The sequence below is a fragment of the Zingiber officinale genome, chromosome 1B (assembly GCF_018446385.1).
Source record: "Zingiber officinale cultivar Zhangliang chromosome 1B, Zo_v1.1, whole genome shotgun sequence".
NCBI classification, from domain to species: Eukaryota; Viridiplantae; Streptophyta; class Magnoliopsida; order Zingiberales; family Zingiberaceae; genus Zingiber; species Zingiber officinale.
The window spans coordinates 69,835,808-69,855,687 of NC_055986.1; the positions used below are offsets into that span (position 1 = coordinate 69,835,808).

The following is a 19,880-nucleotide window of genomic DNA, read 5'->3' on the forward strand; positions in this document are numbered from 1 at the left end:
TGGATGTAAACACAACCACACAGTTTATAAGCAGCCCACATGACTGGAAGTAAATACAACCATACAATTGATAAATAACCCACACAGCTGAAATAAAACACAACGGAAGTTACAGAATAATGAACGCAAAACCACAAAACAACTAACTACGAGCCGACCCGGCTTGACACAACAACATCAAACCAAATACAAGAAACCATAAGGCTAAACTACAAGTCCACATTGAGTTATTATAATACCAAGTTCACAAATTCAAAACACAAATAAAGCAGGAAGTAAAACCAGAAAAATGTCCTTAGATGTGATGAGGGGCCAATAGTTAGGATCCTCTAAGTGTCCTTATACCATTTGCCTGTTGCCTAGTGAAAAAAAAACCACTTAAAGGAGTGGTGAGTGTTAATGACTTAGCGGGTAATAGATAGATAGTGCATGAGCATAATATATAACTTGAGATCCAAAGGTATATTGTAAGGTCTCACAAGCATAATTAAAAAATTTATATACATAATTCGCTAGGATCACACGAATATTAATTAAGGGAAATAAATTATGAGATTTATAGGAATTTTGAGAATTTCTGGACAAATTTAATTGAACTTGCTTAATATGATTTAAGGAGGGACATGATACAAAGTTTAGGAAAACATATGATACCCTATTTAATTAGGAGGTGATCAACCTTAATTACCCTATGTTAATGCCAACCTGACCTAAGTATAAGATCACACTGTTCACTGCCCTCGCCACATCTCACTACCCTAATTCCGCCGACCTCTCCTCCCCATTTCCACAAGCCGACGGAGCCTGTTCGCCGCACCTGGAGTTGTTCGCCGCAGCTAGGGCTCCGGTCGAGCACCTCACCGCTTAGCCGAGCTTCGCAGGTGATGCCACCGTCGGATGGAGCACGTTGCAAGGGCGATTGGAGGCGGAACGAAGAAAGGAGAGGCAAGTACACTTCCTTATGCTATTGAGAGATCCGTGAGGTATGGGATTAGAACCTAGGAGATGCTAGAATGGCTTTTATGAGATCCGATTGTCTCATTTCGTGAAGTTCTTGTCTAGTTTAGGGTTTTTGTGATGTTCAAGGTCGTTTTTATGCATTCTTGACTCATCGTTTGGGTTCTCGGTGTTTTCTGCAATGGTTCTGTGTTGTGTCTCTGTTATGTGCTTCTCTTCAAGAATTCGCAACGGATTTTAGATGTTCCAATTTTGGAGCCATGGACTGAGTTTTGTTGGTTCTCGAATGGTTTTTCCCTACCGAGTTGTGCTCGGTTTGGTGTTCTGTTGATGTTTCCGCTTGAGTCACAGTGCTTCTGGATTTGTTTTGCCACTGCATTCAATTTTGTTAGAGTTCGGTTTCTTCGGAGTGTTTCTCTCGTGGTCTTTCTGGTGTTCGTTGGGCTGCAATAGAGTGTAGAAGCGATTTCTTCTGTGGTGATGAGATTTCAAGTTTCAGCGTGATACATGTTTGTCTAATAGAATGGCAAAGATGTTAATTGGTGGAATGAGTTTTGTTTCAATTTTCTTGTGAATTTTAGTTTCGGTTTAAAGTCCTGTGAGATTCTTGATTCAAATGAGTTATTTGGTGATGTTCTTGTTTGGTGGTGGAGTTTTGAAATCGGTTTTGTGATGGTTTCGGCTGCATGTCATGGTGTCTGATTATTTCTTTTGTGCACGGCTTGGGTTGCTTGACTTCTTGATATTCTGGAGTCATGGTCTTTAGACGGCGAAGCTCAGATTTCCTTGTGGTTTTGGAGTCATTGATCGGATTCGATTTGGGCATTGATGTAGTACTAGAGTTTCATTGTTTTGTTTTGGTGTGGATTTATTTTTAGGATGTTTTATTTCTTGGTAAGCTGAGGAATTTAGATCCGAATTGATTCCATTTTGTGTCTGTGTATGGTTGTAGTTGTTGATATGCTTTTCGTTTAGCTGTGAAGTTTGGGAATTTAACTGGGAGACCTGTTGTAATGTGGTTCATGCGTAGATTTGTTGCCTTTGGGCAATTTAGGTTTTGGTGCAGGGTGGTCTGATTGGAGCTTTGTTTGATGGTGATCATGGTTTCTTACTTGAGTCAATTGCGAGTTATGTATAGATTCCATTCATTGTGATTTGTGTACAATATGTTTTCGCTCCTCATGAGGTATTTGAATTTTCTTGCAGTAACTCAGTTTTCCATGTGGATAATTAGGATTGGTTTCCGATTTTCATGGCATGTACTGACTTAGGTGCTAAATACAGTTTTGTTCTATACTAGTACTGTTCATGTTTAAAGTGCAAATGTGATGTACAGATCTTGATCATAGTATATGGACTTATGAATGGAATGTGATAGATAATAGGAATGTGATAGATAATAGTATAATATAGATTGGTTATGTTTCCTTATGTAGCTAATTGGATGGGTATGAGCATATATGGTGACACTACGGGTTGGATGACCCGGGATGAGCTCCGGGGAGGACCCTTCCAAATATGACTGATATGGTAAGTTATGACTGATATTATAAATTATTGTTCGCTTCAGTTATATAACTGCATGTTCTCTAGGAGGTACCTCTAGGTTCATGTGGTTTTTGACTGACTTTAATTGTGGTTACCGGATATGTGACATATTCACCCTATTAGTTAGGTAGGATCATTTGTGCATGGTTTACCTTTCTTTGCTGTATCGTAATTGGGTTATGATTTCTTACTTACGAAACCCCTAGTTGCTATTTCTGTTATCTCATGGATGTCCTTTTATACATGTTGGATTGTGTTTGCTGGGTCGTAGACTCATGATGTCTACAACACAGGTGAGGATGACTTCTAGGATACGTCGGAGGACCCTCGGGCGGAGTAGATGCCGAGGCAGGATGGACGCATGGTACTGTCCGTTGTCCGGGAGTGCAGAGCATACTACAGTTACCAAGAGAGATTTTTGTTTCTTTACCATTCGAGAGGGGAATGTTTGGGGAGTTATTGTTCTTATTTGGTAAACATTTGTTGATACGGTCATGTCTATTGGTTAGGATAGTTTCTGTAATGGTACTGCATTATGATCATTTAACAAGTAGTTGATGAGAGAGATTAGTAAAAAAAAAAAGAGAAATAAACAGATAAATCTAGGATGTTTCAGTTGGTATCAGAGCCCACTCCTAAGGGACAACATGCGCCATCCATCTCGTAAGGAATTCGACTACTTCACCCAACAAGTTTGTAAGATTTATGTTATTATAGTTCTTCATTTAATGTTATAACTTAGTCATGCTATGATTGATATATTGATATGTATTTATTAGACACAAATGAGATTAAATTGTAAATATACATGTTATGGCTGGTCGAAGGAACAACGGTGATATAGGTGGTCAGAACAACCAATTCCTAGAGGGATTTACTGCACTCCTACGGGAGCAGAACCGAATACTTGGGGAGCAGATTCAACAACTATTGCAGGTTAGGGAACAGGAGAGCACACCTAGATGTCCTACACCCAGTGCACACCCGGTCTACAAGCAATTTCGGGAGCTAGGACCGACGGAGTTTAAAGGCACCACACATCTGATCATTGCAGAAGGATGGATTCAATCTCTGGAGATGATATACGACTTCATGCAGCTCACAGATGCGGATAAGGTCAGGTGCACGATATTTATGCTGCGAGATAATGCACGAGTATGGTGGGAAGGTGCATGGTTGACTGTTGATTTGGCTACATTGACATGGGCTAATTTCAAGGAGGTATTCTACAGGAAATACTTCACTACTGACAACAGAACCTGGCTGGCAAGGGAGTTCTTGGAGCTTCGCCAAGGAGATTTGATGGTGGCTGAGTACGTCAGGAGGTTCGAGAGGGGGCGCTACTTTGTACCCATGATTGCCAGCCAACCAGTCTAGGAGCTGAAGCACTTTATAGAAGGATTGAGAGCTGCCATTCGTCGTGACGTCAGACTGAGTCGGGTCACCACATTCAGGGAGGCAGTTGACCAGACATTGATGTCTGAAAGGGATCAACAGGAGCCGGGCAGAAAGAAGTCATTTCCTAGTCAGTATCAGGGCAAGCAACCGCCTAAACAGACACAACCGCATCATCAAATCCAAAAATCACAACCAGCTGAAGGTACTGCTTCCAAGGTTGAGAACAAAGTTCAGTGCCTTGAGTGCGAGAAGATTCATGTTGGATAGTGTTTGACGGGTACCGATGTTTGCTACATGTGCAAAAAGACAGGGTATTTTGCTAGGGATTGTCCTCAGCTCAAGGAGCCAACCAAAGGAAGGGTATTTGCCATGACTCAAGAGCAGGTGGATCTAGATGTAACGCCCGCCTTTCCATGGACACTCTGACTGCCCTAGAGGGACGGGGTTACTTACATTCACCTAACATACTAGTGCATATGAACTCATGGCAGCGGAAGACATACTTAAAATTTTATCATATGCATTTGATTGTCTTAAACTATGGCATGTGAATCATAACTTTTAACATTTTACCATATCATGATCATTCTAACAAGAGTAAAATATCATAAGAGCATAACATACTAGCTCAATCTATCATAAGAACATAAGCATAGAGTTCAAACTTAGTTCACATGCACAATTTAACCAAATATAAATTTAAATTTAATTCGATCTATCCACCATGCCACTTCCACACACATCATCATTGCCCTTCCTGCTGCTTCCCTTAATTCATCCACTCTTTGCCTTTATCTTGCTAGATATCTTAGGGGTGTTACAGTCCCCCATACCTCATAAAAGTTCGTCCTCGAACTTAAAATAGTTCCGGGTACCTTTGTCTCATATCGTCTTCTCGTTCCCATGTGGCTTCTTCGAACCGTTGATTTTGCCACAGGACCTTTACTAAGGGTACCTCTTTGTTCCTTAGTCTTTTGATACTTCGATCCAATATCTGAACCGGTCGACTTTCATAACTTAGATCCTCTTGCACTTGTACGGTTTGTGGTTCGATCACTTGGTCCGTGCTCGGAATACATTTCTTTAGCATCGAAACATGGAACACATTGTGGATAGCTGACATCTCCTGAGGGAGCGCTATTTCGTAAGCCACCTTGCCAACTCTTTTCAGAACTTGATATGGGCCTACATAGCGCGGGCTTAGTTTTCCTTTCTTCTTTCCGAACCTCATTACTCCTTTCATAGGAGCCACTTTAAGGAATACTGCATCTCCGATACTGAATTCTAAGGGCCTTCGTCTTTTATCTGCATAACTCTTTTGTCGACTCTGAGCTGTTTCTATTCTTTGGCGGATGTTCTGTATAGCACGGGTGGTGTTGTCAATGAATTCTGTTTGAACTCTCATTTCCTTCTTTTCACCACCTTCGTACCAGCATATAGGGGATATACATTTCCTTCCGTACAGAGTTTCGTAAGGTGTCATTCCAATAGTAGCTTGGTAACTATTGTTGTAGCCGAATTCCGCTAAACATAAATATCGGCACCAACTCCCTTTGAAATCTAAGGCGCAAGCCCGTAACATATCTTCTAGTACTTGATTTACCCTTTCTGTTTGTCCGTCTGTCTGAGGGTGGAAGGTAGTACTGAACAATAGCTTGGTGCCAAGGGCTTTCTGAACACATTCCCAAAAATGTGAAATAAAACGACCATCTCTGTCAGAAATAATGGTCTTAGGAATCCCATGTAATCTAACAATTTCTTTGACATATAATTGAGCTAATTGCTCAATAGAGTAGGTCATCTTAATTGCCAGAAAGTGGCCAGATTTCGTCAACCTGTCCACGATTACCCATATAGCGTCGTAACCGTTCGTCGTCTTGGGTAATCCCGAGATAAAATCCATAGAGATATCTTCCCATTTCCATTCTGAAATTTGGATTGGCTGCAGTAATCCTCCAGCTCTCTGGTGTTCTGTTTTAACCTGTTGACAGGTCATACAGGTACTGACATACTGAGCCACATCTCTTTTCATACCGGACCACCAGAATTTTTTTTTCAGATCTTGGTACATCTTAGTGGAACCCGGATGCATCACATAGGGTGCTGCATGGGCCTCTTCCAGTATCTTCTTTCGCAACTCTGGATCCCCGGGAATATATAATCGATCCCTAAGATATAATATTCCACTGTCCGCGATACGGAATCCGTCATTCTTTCCCTCTAAGGTTTCCTGCTTAATTCTTTGGAGGCTTTGGTCACTAGTTTGCTTCTCCAATATATTGTCGAATAATATCGGTGCTAAGGTCAGGGTAGAGAGTTGCCCGGACATATTTTTGACCCAGTGACACATAATGTTTCTCGGCTTCCCGATAAATTCGACTATTGGTTCGCCTTCAGTATTAGATAACAGTTCACCTTCAGTATCAGATAAAACTTTAGCATATTGACTAAAATTAGGTAACTGACCTGTGACAGCAGTAACCGCACTTTCCACATCCTCCTTGGTAAGAGAAAAGATCCTGGCGTTCGTCGCTACTGGCGGAGCTTCCAGTCTCCCTTGGCTTATCTGCGGGCCTTCTATCACAGCTTGCATCAGGTGTAGTTGTGGGGGAACACTTCTGTTTTGGACATGCTGTGGAGGGGGTGTCTGAATCTGAGTAGGACAGTTCCGAGCCATATGCCCTTCCATTCCACAGTTGTAGCATCTATTTGTGCCTATCCGGTATATTCCCGGGTGCTTCTTCCCGCAGGTGGTACACTGAGGAAACATGAGTTGCTTACTTGCTGGTCCACCCTTGGAGTCAGTCCCTTGCCTGTAATTTCCTTTCCGGGTTCTATTCGAATTTGTCCTCCGGCTCGTTTGACTCTTGCCATCGCCCTCCTGCCGATAGTGTTCCGTGATCGAGCACCTGGCGATTAGTTCTTGATGTGCTCTATTAACTCCGCCCACATTGGAGCTATCTCGTGTCCGAGCATTTTCAAGATAAGTCGACCTCTCTCTCGCTAACCACCTTCGGACATAAAGCGCAAACGGTTGAATTTCTTGACCTTTATTAAGCCGGATCGCATTGTTTGAACTCGGTGAACTCATAATGCCTGCTTTGTCACCCTCATATGGAAGAATTCCTCAAAAATTCCGTCTTAAAGTCCGTCCATCTCATCTGATTTATCTGTCGTTTTGCTTTGACTCGGTCCCACCACATTCGCATCGCCGGTGCAGAACGATGCGCATTTGACTTTCTCATGCTCTCAGCCAATCCAAGGTACTCCACTATGCTCTCCACAGGTCTTGAACGAGCTGTCGTCCCACGTCCCACGCTCACGTACAGAAAGCTTCAGTCGCCCGTCCATGAATCGGATATGCCTCCGACGAACCAGGCCGTGGCTTATCTGTGAATGCACGGTCCATCGTGAGAGGTATGTATGTACTACGTACGCTTTGGTGTCTGCGGGATAGCGATTTCCTGATTCGAAAAGAATCATCCGGCTTGCCTGTAACGACTGGAGCTCCAGAACTACATGCATCGGATCGGTGGAGGTGCTGTCTCATCTGCTCTGGTATTACGTCTTCTAGCCATCCTTATCTTCATTAATGACAATCGAGCTAGCGTAAGTTATTATCATTTCTAACCAGACAACGAAGGTTATCATCATTTCTAACTATTTATAAGTTTGTTGTGTTATCATCCCTAACCTACCATCATGCAACCTAAACTGAAATTGTGACTTAAAAGAATAAAGTAAGCATGCATACTACTAAAGCATCATAAATAAAATAAAATAAATAAATAAACTAAGCATAAGCATCATAAAAAAAAAAGAAAGAAATATACTAAGCATAGAAATTCTTATTTGGAGCGGCAGGATGTAAGCTTGATGTGTGTGTAGTGGAAGGTAGACCTGCTCTGATACCAACCTGTAATGCCCGCCCTTCCATGGACACTCTGACTGCCCTAGAGGGACGGGGTTACTTACATTCACCTAACATACTAGTGCATATGAACTCATGGCAGCGGAAGACGTACTTAAAATTTTATCATATGCATTTGATTGTCTTAAACCATGGCATATGAATCATAACTTTTAACATTTTACCATATCATGATCATTCTAACAAGAGTAAAATATCATAAGAGCATAACATACTAGCTCAATCTATCATAAGAACATAAGCATAGAGTTCAAACTTAGTTCACATGCACAATTTAACTAAATATAAATTTAAATTTAATTCGATCTATCCACCATGCCACTTCCACACACATCATCATTACCCTTCCTGCTGCTCCCCTTAATTCATCCACTCTTTGCCTTTATCTGCAGTACAAGGAACATAAAAAACTATAAGCCCAAAGGCTTAATGAGCTCCTTTCCTACTCATAAAACATAAAGCACATAACACAACATAGCATGTGAAACATAGCATAGCATAACATGACATGAGAAATCAAAACATAGAACATATCTTATCATGTAAGAAACATAACATATCACAACATAGCATGAGGGAACATAACGTAAACATGTCATCTCATATAAGAAGTATAACATAGCATAGCATAGCATAGCATGTGAGCGCATATCATGAAACATATCATATCATGTAAGCACATATCATGAGACATATCATATCATGTAAGCATGTATCATAACTCATACCTATTCATAATAGTGCATAAACCATAATTCATAAAATATGTGCATGTAGATGCAAGATGTATGTTATTTATTTATTTTTTTTAAAAACATGTATCATGAAATGCACATATGCATTATGTCTTTTTTTAAAACATATCATATACATACTTGAACATAATATCATCATGAGGGCCCGGCTTGTACCACATACATACATAATGCGCGCGATCCCTAGGATAGGATAGCTAGCTCCGAACCTACTAGGGATCTAGGTCCGTTCATAGTCCGTCGACCTAGGGGCGTACTAAGGAGCTCATCCCTTTTTACGAGGCCCGTTTCATAGACCATCGACCTCGGGGCGCTTATGGAGCCCACCCTTGGTACAAGCCATATAAAATAAAATATCATGTCATACATATCATGTCATCATGCATATCATAGCTTATCATACATGTCAAAATTTCTTGTCATATCATGAAGAGAGCTCTTGATCCCATCTTAAAGGAAGCATCTCTTTGCTATACCATGAAGAGTGCTCTTGATCCCAACTTAAGGGAAGCACCTCTTAGGCTTTTCTTCTTACATAAGCCTTTCATACATATATCATGAAACATAACATGTTCGTATCATAATATAAAACATAACATGTGATCTTCATAACATCGAGCATGGCATATCATATCATGAAGCATAGCATATCATATCATGAGCATAGCGTATCATATCATGAGCATAGCATATCATGAGCACAGCATAACATATCATGGAACATAGTTTATCTCATAACATTAGGCATAACATATTATATCATGAGCATAGCATATCATATCATGAGCATAGCATATCATATCATGGAACATAGCTTATCTCATAACATAAGGCATAACATATCATATCATGAAGCATGGAACTTAACTAATCACATATCAAAGACCATACACCATGAGAAAACATAAGCATGCATAGTTGGGTTCAAAATTTTTCCCCAATCCTATTCTTTCAACCTTTGCCGAAACCTTACTAGCATAGATTCTAAACATTGGCCACCATACAAAGCATGAAACTTAAACCCACTCTAGATAATTAGTCATACATCATAAAGAAGCATAAACAAGCATGGTTAAATTTCAAGACCTTGCTCTAAGCCCATATACTTGCTTGGCCGAACCTTAAGATGAGGTTCTAAGCATTCATTTGTACAATATGTAGCATGGAAACGTATCTAATCTTATACACAAGATCACACAACATGTAGAGCCATAACCAAGCATAATTAGGTTAAAACAAACTTTAACTCTAAGCTTACACTCTACCATGGCCGAAACCTACAATTAGGGTTTCCATTCTTTTAGTGCAACATGTAACATAATGGCTTAACCTAGCTACATACAAGGTATCATACTTCATGAATGAACACAAACAAGCATGTTTAGGTTCTAAATTTTTAGCCCTAGGCCTCTTATACTCTCTTGGCCGAAACTTACAACTAGCATTTTCATATTTTTCATACAACATAAAGCATAAAAATCTAAGCTACCGATACACAAGGGTTCATGCATCATGAAGGAGCCTAACCAAGCATCATTTAAAAATCTTACTCCAAACTTCATTTCTATTCTTAGCCGAAACATGTGACTAGGGTTTCCATATTTTTCATACAACATGAAACATAAAAATCTAGGCTACTAATACACAAGGGTTCATATATCATGAAGGAGCATAAACAACATGTTATCATTAACAAAACTTTGCCCTAAATTGCATTCCTAACCTTGGCCGAAACTTGAAAGTACTTTCTCCAAACTTATTACAACATGGAGCATGGAACACCTAAGCTATCCACATATAAGAAAGTTTAACAAGTTTAGGAACATAAACAATAAGTTTCTTTTTTTTTTTTAAAGCCTTGCCTTAAACCCTATAACTCATCTTGGCCGAAACTTTAGGTTAGGGTCCTTAAACTTTTTAATATCATAGGGAGTATTAAGCTTAGCCAACAACATATAAAAGATCTTATATCATGAAGAAAACATAGGCAAGCTTGTTACCAAACAAAACTTGGATCCAAACCTTACTTTTTGATCTTGGCCGAAACTTTAAAAGTGAGGTTCTAGACTTTTTTTTTTCCCAACATGAAGCATAGCTTGTAAACTTGTTAACCTAAATGACCACAAATCTAACTTGGCCGAAACTTGAAAAAGAAATCTCTAAGGTTTCAATAACGTTTACGTACGAAGAAAACCGAAAACTACTTGTACTGCAGTGAGGGGATACTCACATCCTCGCTTGATTTTCTTATGGAAGAGACCTTGCTTGTGGAGCCTTCCTAGAGAGGAGCTTCTTGCTTGGGCTCGGCAATGGTGAGGGGGAAGAAACTCTTGGTCACGGTGAAGAGAAGGAGGGAGGAGGAAGAGAAAAAAATGAACTCTCTTCTTTAATTTCTCCTTTTATTCTACATGAGAAGAGGAAGAAAAAAATGGGTTTTTCCTTTTCTTTTCCTTTACTTCTCCCTTAATGAAAAGAGGAAGCAAGAGTCCTCTTTTCTTTTGAGAGAAAGAATGCAACTCTAACTCCTCCTTCTAAATGAAAGAAGTTTTTTTCTTACTCTTAACTATATTGTCACTTCTCTCTCTAACAATATCTTCTCTTGGTCTATTGGTTAACACATACATGTATCTAGTAAGAGATCCAAGGTTCAAACCTTGGTCATTCCTTTTTGGTTCTATTTTTATTTCTTTGCAAATTTACACATAATGCCTAATTTAAACCATGGTAAAAATAAATAATCTTGCTAGATATCCTAGGGGTGTTACACTAGATGCGGCTATTATCACAGGTATGATACTTGTTGCCAATATACCAGCTCATGCATTAATAGATTCTGGTACCACCCATTCATTTATATCCGCGGCTTACGTTGCAAAATTGGGTATTACCCCGGAACGAATGATTAAGGGATATAGTGTTTTGTTGCCTTCTGGAGAGGAACTACACAGTAACAGAGTGGTACAGAACTGTCAGATGATGATGCAAAATCGTATCATGAGTGCAGAACTTATTGTGCTGGATATGGTGGAATTTGATGTAATCCTCGGAATGGATTGGTTGACTCAACACAAGGCAATCATCGATTGCAAACAACGGACCATTAGGTTGAAGCTACCTATCGAGATATTCTTCATTTTTCATGCAGTCCCAAGACCGACCTTTCCCCACATGATTTCAATGTGTAAAGCTCGACGAATGCTAAACAAGGGTTGTGAGGGACTCTTAGTCAATATCACGGTTAAATCAGAAACTCGACGACTAAGTTTGGAGGAAGTGGAGGTAGCTCAAGATTTTCTAGAAGTGTTCCCAGAAGATGTTGCAGGGCTACCCCCGATTCGGGAGGTGGAGTTTGGTATAGAACTAGTACCAGGAACTACACCGGTCTCAAAAGTACCATATTGATTGGCGCCTGCCGAAATGAAAGAATTGAAGGAGCAGTTACAGGAATTGTAGGATAAGGGTTTCATTCGATCAAGCGTGTCACCATGGGGAGCACCGATGTTGTTCGTACGCAAGAAAGATGGGACTATGCGTCTATGCATCGATTACTGAGAGTTGAATCAAGTTACAATCAAGAACAAGTATCCATTGCCCAGGATCGATGATCTATTTGACCAGTTACAAGGAGCAACAGTGTTTTCAAAAATCGACTTGAGATCAGGAGATCAGGTTGTGCACAAAATAGCATTCAGAACCCGATACAGGCACTATGAGTTTCTAGTTATACCATTTGGACTCACTAATGACCCAGCAGCATTTATGGACTTGATGAATCGGGTCTTTCACTCTTACTTGGACCAATTTGTTATTATCTTCATTGATGATATACTAATTTACTCTCGAAGTCGCCAAGAGCATCGTCTGCATTTGACAACGGTGTTGTAGACACTAAAGAATCATCAGTTGTACGTAAAATTTAGCAAGTGTGACTTCTGGTTGAATCAGATACCATTTCTAGGGCACATTGTCTTAGGGATAGAAGTGGATCTGGCCAAGATTGAAGCAATCCAGAATTAGGGTACACCAAAGAATGCTACCGAGATTCGGAGTTTCTTGGGGTTGGCAGACTATTACCGGAGGTTTATCCAAAACTTTTCCCGGATTGCTCTGCCTCTGACATCGCTGACTAAGAAGGGGGTAAGATATGCGTGGACAGATCAGTGCAAGAAACGTTTCGAGGAGCTGAAGGAAAGATTGACAACGTCACCAGTGATTGCGATACCGAAAGGTTCTGGATGATTTGTGGTGTACACAGACGCCTCCAAAACTAGATTAGGGTCTGTGCTGATGCAGAATGAGAAGATCATTATATATGCCTCACGTCAGTTGAAGGCGCATGAGCAGAATTATCCCACACATGATCTGGAACTGGTAGCGGTCATTTTTGTTCTAAAGATTTGGAGGCACTACCTTTACAGGGAACGATGTGAGATTTTCACTGATCACAAGAGTTTGAAATATTTCTTCACACAGAAGGAACTAAATATGAGACAAAGACGGTGGCTAGAGCTAGTGAAGGATTATGACTGTAACATCAACTACCATTCGGGTAAGGCCAATGTGGTAGCAGATGCCTTGAGCCGCAAATCCGCAATGTTGTTGCAGCTAACCACCCAATAGCAGTTGATAACAGACTTTCGACGGCTGAACTTGGAGGTAGTAGCACCAAAAGAACAGCTTAAATTGACACCGTTGACTGTAAAATCAAATTTACTAGAGCAAATTTGGGAAGGACAGATGATGGATCAACAGTTACAAGAATGGAAGCAGAGGGATGAGGAAAAGGGGCATGCTATTTACACAACAGTGGATGAAATTGTGCAATACAAATGCCGCATCTGGGTGCCTAAGATGGGGTCACACCGAGAGGATCTAATGAATGAAGCACACACTACCCCCCTACTCCATTCACTCCGAAAGCACCAAAATGTATAAGGATATGCAACTACTGTATTGGCCTGGCATGAAGAAAGATATAATCAAAGCAGTACACGGATGCCTTACATGTCAGCGGGTAAAGACCGAACATCAGAGGCCAGTAGGACTACTGGAACCACTTCCGATTCCCATCTGGAAGTGGGAGGAGTTCTCTATGGATTTCGTGGTGGGAATACCAACCTCACTTAGGGGATCAAACGCAGTGTGGGTTATTGTGGATAGATTGACAAAGTCGGCGCACTTTTTACCAGTAAAAACTACATTCACAATGATTCAGTATGCAGAATTGTATATACGGGAGATAGTGCGGCTACATGGAATTCCATTCCAGATTGTGTCAGACAGAGATCCAAAATTTACCTCCAGATTTTAGGAAATATGCATCATGGAATGGGTACTAGGCTCACTTTTAGTATCGCCTTCCACCCCCAGACGGATGGCCAGTCTGAACGGGTGATTCATATTCTAGAGGACTTACTACGAGAATGTATGATGGATTTCAAAGGAAATTGGGAGTCAAAACTGCCCCTGATAGAGTTCACTTATAATAACAGTTATCATGCCACAATAGGTATGACTCCATATGAAGCGCTGTATGGAAGGAAGTGCAAAACGTCGTTGCATTGGGACGAGGTTGGAGAGAGGGCAGTTCTGGGCCCAGACATAGTCACCCAAACAGTGGAACTGGTGGAGAAAATTCGAAATAGAATGCAAGCAGCGCAAAGTCGTCAAAAGAATTATGTTGATCAGCGACAAAGAGATTTGGAATTTGTAGTAGGGGATCACATATTTCTTAAAGTGTCACCAATGAAAGGGGTGCTGAAGTTCGGAAAGAAAGGGAAGCTCAGTCCAAGGTATATTGAGCCATTTGAGATTCTGGATAAGGTTGGAACTCGAGCCTACCGGGTTGCCCTACCACCAAATCTGTCCGGAGTACACAATGTGTTCCATGTATCTACGCTTAGGCGATACATTTCTAACCCCTCTAATGTGATCGGACATGAGTCCATGTAGTGGACGCCAGTTCTGACCTATGAGGAATGGCCAAAACAGATCCTTGATCGCCAGGTGCGAAAACTAAGGATCAAGGAGATCAAGATGGTGATGATCTTATTGGGAAATCAGTAGATGGAAGAGGCCACTTGGGAAACTGAACAAGATATACGCAACCGTTACCCGGAATTGCTTGGTAAGACAAATTTCGAGGACGATTTTTTTTTTTATATAAAGAGAGGGGGAGGGGGGAATTGTAAGGTCTCACAAGCGTAATTAAATAATTTATATACAGAATTCGCTAGGATCACATGAGCGTTAATTAAGGGAAATAAATTATGAGATTTATAGGAATTTTGAGAATTTTCAGAAAATTTAAATGAACTTGCTTAATATGATTTACGGAGGGACATGATACGAAGTTTAGGGAAACATATGATACCCAATTTAATTAGGAGGTGATCAACCTTAATTACCCTATGTTAATGCCAACCTGACCTAAGTATAAGACCTCACTGTTCACTGCCCTCGCCACATCTCACTACCCTAATTCCGCCGACCTCTCCTCCCCATTTCCACAAGCCAATGGAGCTTGCTCGCCGCACCTGGAGTTATTCGCCGCAGCTAGGGCTCCGATTGAGCACCTCACCGCTTAGCCGAGCTTCGCAGGTGACGCCACCGTCGGACGGAGCGGAACGAAGAAAGGAGAGGCAAGTACACTTCCTTATGCTATTGTGAGATCCGTGAGGTATGGGATTAGAACCTAGGAGATGCTGGAATGACTTTTATGAGCTCCGATTGTCTCATTTCATGAAGTTATTGTCTGGTTTAGGGTTTTTGTGATGTTCATGGTCATTTTTGTGCATTCTTGACTCATCGTTTGGGTTCTCGGTGTTTTCTGCAACAGTTTTGTGTTGTGGCTTTGTTATGTGCTTCTCTACAAGAATTCACAACGGATTTTGGATGTTCCAATTTTAGAGCCTTGGATTGAGTTTTGTTGGTTCTCGAATGGTTTTTCCCTGCCGAGTTGTGCTCAGTTTGGTGTTCTGTTGATGTTTCCGCTTGAATCGTAGTGCTTTTGGATTTGTTTTGCCAGTGCATTCAATTTTGTTAGAGTTCGGTTTCTTCGGAGTGTTTCTCTCATGGTCTTTTTGGTGTTCGTTGGGCTGCAATCGAGTGTAGAAGCGATTTCTTCTGTGTTGATGAGATTTCGAGTTTCAGCATGATACTTGTTTGTCTAATAGCATGACAAAGATGTTAATTGGTGGAATGAGTTATGTTTCAAGTTTCTTGTGAATTTTAGTTTCGATTTAAAGTCCTGTGAGATTCTTGATTCAAATGAGTTATTTGGTGATGTTCTTGTTTGGTGGTGGAGTTTTGAAATCAGTTTTGTGATGGTTTTGGCTACATGTCATGGTGTCTGATTATTTCTTTTGTGCACGGCTTGGGTTGCTTGAGTTCTTGATATTCTGGAGGCATGGTCTTTAGACGGCGAAGCTCGGATTTCCTTGTGGTTTTGGATTCATTGATCAGATTCGATTTGGGCATTGATGTAGTACTAGAGTTTCATTGTTTCGTTTTGGTGTGGATTTATTTTTAGGATGTTTTATTTCTTGGTAAGCTGAGGAATTTGGATCCGAATTGATGCCATTTTGTGTCTGTGCATGGCTGTAGTTGTTGATATGTTTTTCGTTTAGCTATGAAGTTTGGGAATTTAACTGGGAGACCTGTAATGTGGTTCATGCATAGATTTGTTGCCTTTGGGCAATTTAGGTTTTGGTGCAGGGTGGTCTGATTGGAGCTTTGTTTGATGGTGATCATGGTTTCTTACTTGAGTCAATTGCGAGTTATGTATAGATTCCGTTTATTGTGATTTGTGTACAATATGTTTTCCCTCCTCATAAGGTATTTGAATTTTCTTGCAGTAACTCAGTTTTCCATGTGGATAATTAGGATTGGTTTCCGATTTTCATGGCATGAACTGACTTAGGTGCTAAATATAGTTTTGTTCTATACTAGTACTATTCATGTTTAAAGTGCAAATGTGATGTACAGATCATGATCATAGGATATGGACTTATGAATGGAATGTGATAGATAATAGTATAATATAGATTGGTTATGTTTCCTTATGTAGCTAATTGGACGGGTATGAGCATATGTGGTGACAATACGGGTTGGGTGATCCGGGATGAGCTCCAGGGAGGACCCTTCCAAATATGACTGATATCGTAAGTTATGACTGATACTATAAATTATTGTTAGCTTCGGTTATATGACTGCATGTTCTCTAGGAGATACCTCTAGGTTCATGGGACTGTTGACTGCTCTAATTGTGGTTATCGGATATGTGACATATTCATCCTATTAGCTACGTAGGATCATTTGTGCATGGTTTATCTTTCTTTACTGTATCGTAATTGGGTTATGATTTCTTACTTATGAGACCCCTAGTTGCTATTTCTGTTATCTCATGGATGCCCTTTTATACATATTGGATTGTGCTTGCTGGGTCGTAGACTCATGATGTCTATAACACAAGTGAGGATGACTTCCAGGATATGCCGGAGGACCCTCGGGCGGAGTAGATGAGGAGGCGGGATGGACGCATGGTACTGCCCGTTGTCCGGGAGTGCAGAGCATACTGGAGTTATCGAGAGAGATTTTTGTTTCTTTACCATTCGAGAGGGGAATGCTTGGGGAGTTATTGTTTTTACTTGGTAAGCATTTGTTGATATGGTTATGTCTATTGGTTATGATAGTTTCCGTAATGGTACTGCATTATGATCATTTAACTAGTAGTTGATGAGAGAGATTAGTAAAAAAAAAAGAGAAATAAATAGATAAATCTGGCGATGTTTCATATATAGTCTCATAGGGAAAAGTATCATGAACTACAGAGATATCATAATAGATGTTCATACCTGGACCCATATACTAAGCTAGTAATAGAAACTTAGGAATAATGAGAATCTACAATAGTATTACTCATAACTATAAAGGTAACATGTGAGGTATATATATACATACTACCAATAAGTATGTTAGTGTATATAACACATGCAATAGGTATATAACTCAACATATGAAAGCATATCACAGTCATATGAATATAATAAAAACAACAACATAAGCAAGCATAATAACATAAGCATATTCACGGATGGTCACTCCCACTCTCGTCCATCTCTTTGTACCACGACCCCTGTATGGTCGAGAGGCCTGAACTAGAATTATATATTAATTAGGACAATAATGGTTATTTAAACATTGCTCTTACTAGCGATGTAGATGTAAATGATGAATTTTGGCATGCTAGATTGGACATATAAGACAAGAATGAATGAATAGATTAGCTAAAGAGGGTCTGCTCGACATTCATGCTAAAGTTAACTTGTCTATATGTGAGCATTGTCTTGCTAAATAGCAACTAAGAAACCATTTGATAAGTCTATTAGAGCTTAATAACCATTGCAACTAATTCATTTGGATATTTATGGTCCATTGAATGTAAATACTATATATGGAAGTTCTTATTTCATTACATTTATTGATGACTTTACACATTTTGATCATGTGTATTTGATTTCTCATAAATTTGAAGCATTAGATTGCTTTAATTGTTATTTGAATGAAGTTGAGAATAAATTAGAATTTAAGGTTAAAACCTTACGCACTGACTATGAAGGTGAATATTTATCTAATCAGCTTTAGACAATATGTAATGAGAAAGGGATCATTAGATAACTAACTATCCCTAGAACTCCATAGCAAAAGGAGTTCCTGAAAAAAGAAATCAAACTCTTTCAGATATTGTTAGCTCTATGATAGTTCAAGCTAATTTATAAATTTCTTATTTGGGAGATGTGTTATTAGCTGTAACCTATATACTTAATTGAGTGTCTTCTAAATCTATTATATCTACTCTATATGAATGTTGAATGTGCAGAAAATTAAATTTGAGTAATCTAAGACTTTAGGGATTAATTGTTTATGTTCATTATACGACTCATAAATATAGAAAATTATAACCTAGGAATAAGAAGTGTATATTTGTAAGATATTTTGATACTTTTAAGGATTATGTTTTCATTGATGAGTAACAAGATGGAATCATCTCTAAAATAGAGTCTAGAGTTGCAATATTTTTTGAAATTGAGTTCCCCATGAGAGGAGAAGTTGATAAGATAATTCCTTTATTTGTGATGAAGGAGGAGGATAATATTCCTTTATTAACAAATCAAGTATCACGAGAGATTCCTGAATTTAGTCAACCTAGTGGGAGTGATTTGTCAATGAATGAGTTAGTTTCTCAATAGTCTAACCTATGAAGAAATAGTCGTCAAACTTTTTCTCAGAGAAGGTTTGACACTGAGAATAAGATATTAATGATTCTCCCAATTGACAATGAGAAACCTCGGATGGTTGAGGAAGCATTAAGATGCTCAGTAAGAGAAAAATATAAAATTGCAATAGATGAGGAAATAGAGTTTATAAAAAAGAATCAAGTTTAGGATTTAATTGATCTTCCTCCGGGTAGAAGGCTATTGGGAATAAGTGGATACTCAAAATTAAGAGGAAAGTAAATAGATCGATTAATCGATACAAAGCTCAACTAGTTGTAAAAGGATATACCCAAATATAGGGTATTGATTTTAAAAAGATATTATCTCTAGTTGTTAAGTTTATGTCAATACATGTCATCCTAGCTATAGTAGCACATTTTGACATGAAATTATATCAGATAGATGTAAAAACAACTTTCCTTAATGGTAATTATAATGAGTAAATTTATATTACACAACCAGAATGTTACATTGTTGAAGACCAAGAGAATAGAGTATATAGACTTAAAAAGTTTATATATGAGATAGAGCAAGTGTCAAGACAATAAAATATAACATTTAATGAAGTCACTTTATCTTATGATTTCAAAATGATCAATGAGGATCATTGTGTTTACCTAAGAAAGGAAAATAGAAAGTTTATCATATTATCTGTAAAATATCGAAAAATGATGAATAATAATAAGGAAAATTTTCAGAAGTTTTGGAAATTTTTCGGAGCTCATATGGATTAGTTTTATGGGGATAAAAAAACGGGCCCCGGGAAAGCCTGTTTAGGCTACCCATTTAAGCGAGGAAAAGATTTATTTATTTATTTTCTATTCCTTTTTTTTTATTTATTTTCTTTTCCTCCCGCCGTTCCTTCTTCTTCTCCACGCGCCCGACGCCGATCCCCTTGCCCTAACTGCTCCCAACCGGCGCCACAAAATCGCTGCACGCCTGGCAATAAGCCATCGTCGAGCCCATTCCGATCTTCTCCTCCACACGGCGCCGAGTCTTCGTCTTCCCCGATCC

The 19,880-nt window shown here is 39.5% G+C and overlaps 1 protein-coding gene across 2 annotated transcripts; it reads left to right on the plus strand.

Annotated features, from left to right (window-relative positions):
- Positions 1-2,389: 2,389 nt before the first annotated feature.
- Positions 2,390-4,386, plus strand: LOC121967729. 2 transcript variants are annotated; one of them, XM_042518136.1, is made up of 2 exons: positions 2,390-2,487; positions 2,799-4,386. In XM_042518136.1, exon 2 carries the CDS (start codon positions 3,319-3,321, stop codon positions 3,880-3,882), a length of 564 nt encoding a protein of 187 aa, XP_042374070.1. In that variant the 5' UTR covers positions 2,390-2,487; positions 2,799-3,318; the 3' UTR covers positions 3,883-4,386. The 2 variants fall into 2 exon arrangements, with proteins under 2 accessions (XP_042374070.1, XP_042374079.1); XM_042518145.1 differs by having other exon boundaries at positions 2,392-2,487; positions 2,777-4,386.
- The last annotated feature ends 15,494 nt before the right edge of the window (positions 4,387-19,880 follow it).

Excerpts from the sequence above, each read along its gene's own strand:
- LOC121967729 (XM_042518136.1), top strand. The coding sequence starts at position 3,319 with ATGGCTGGTCGAAGGAACAACGGTGATATAGGTGGTCAGAACAACCAA.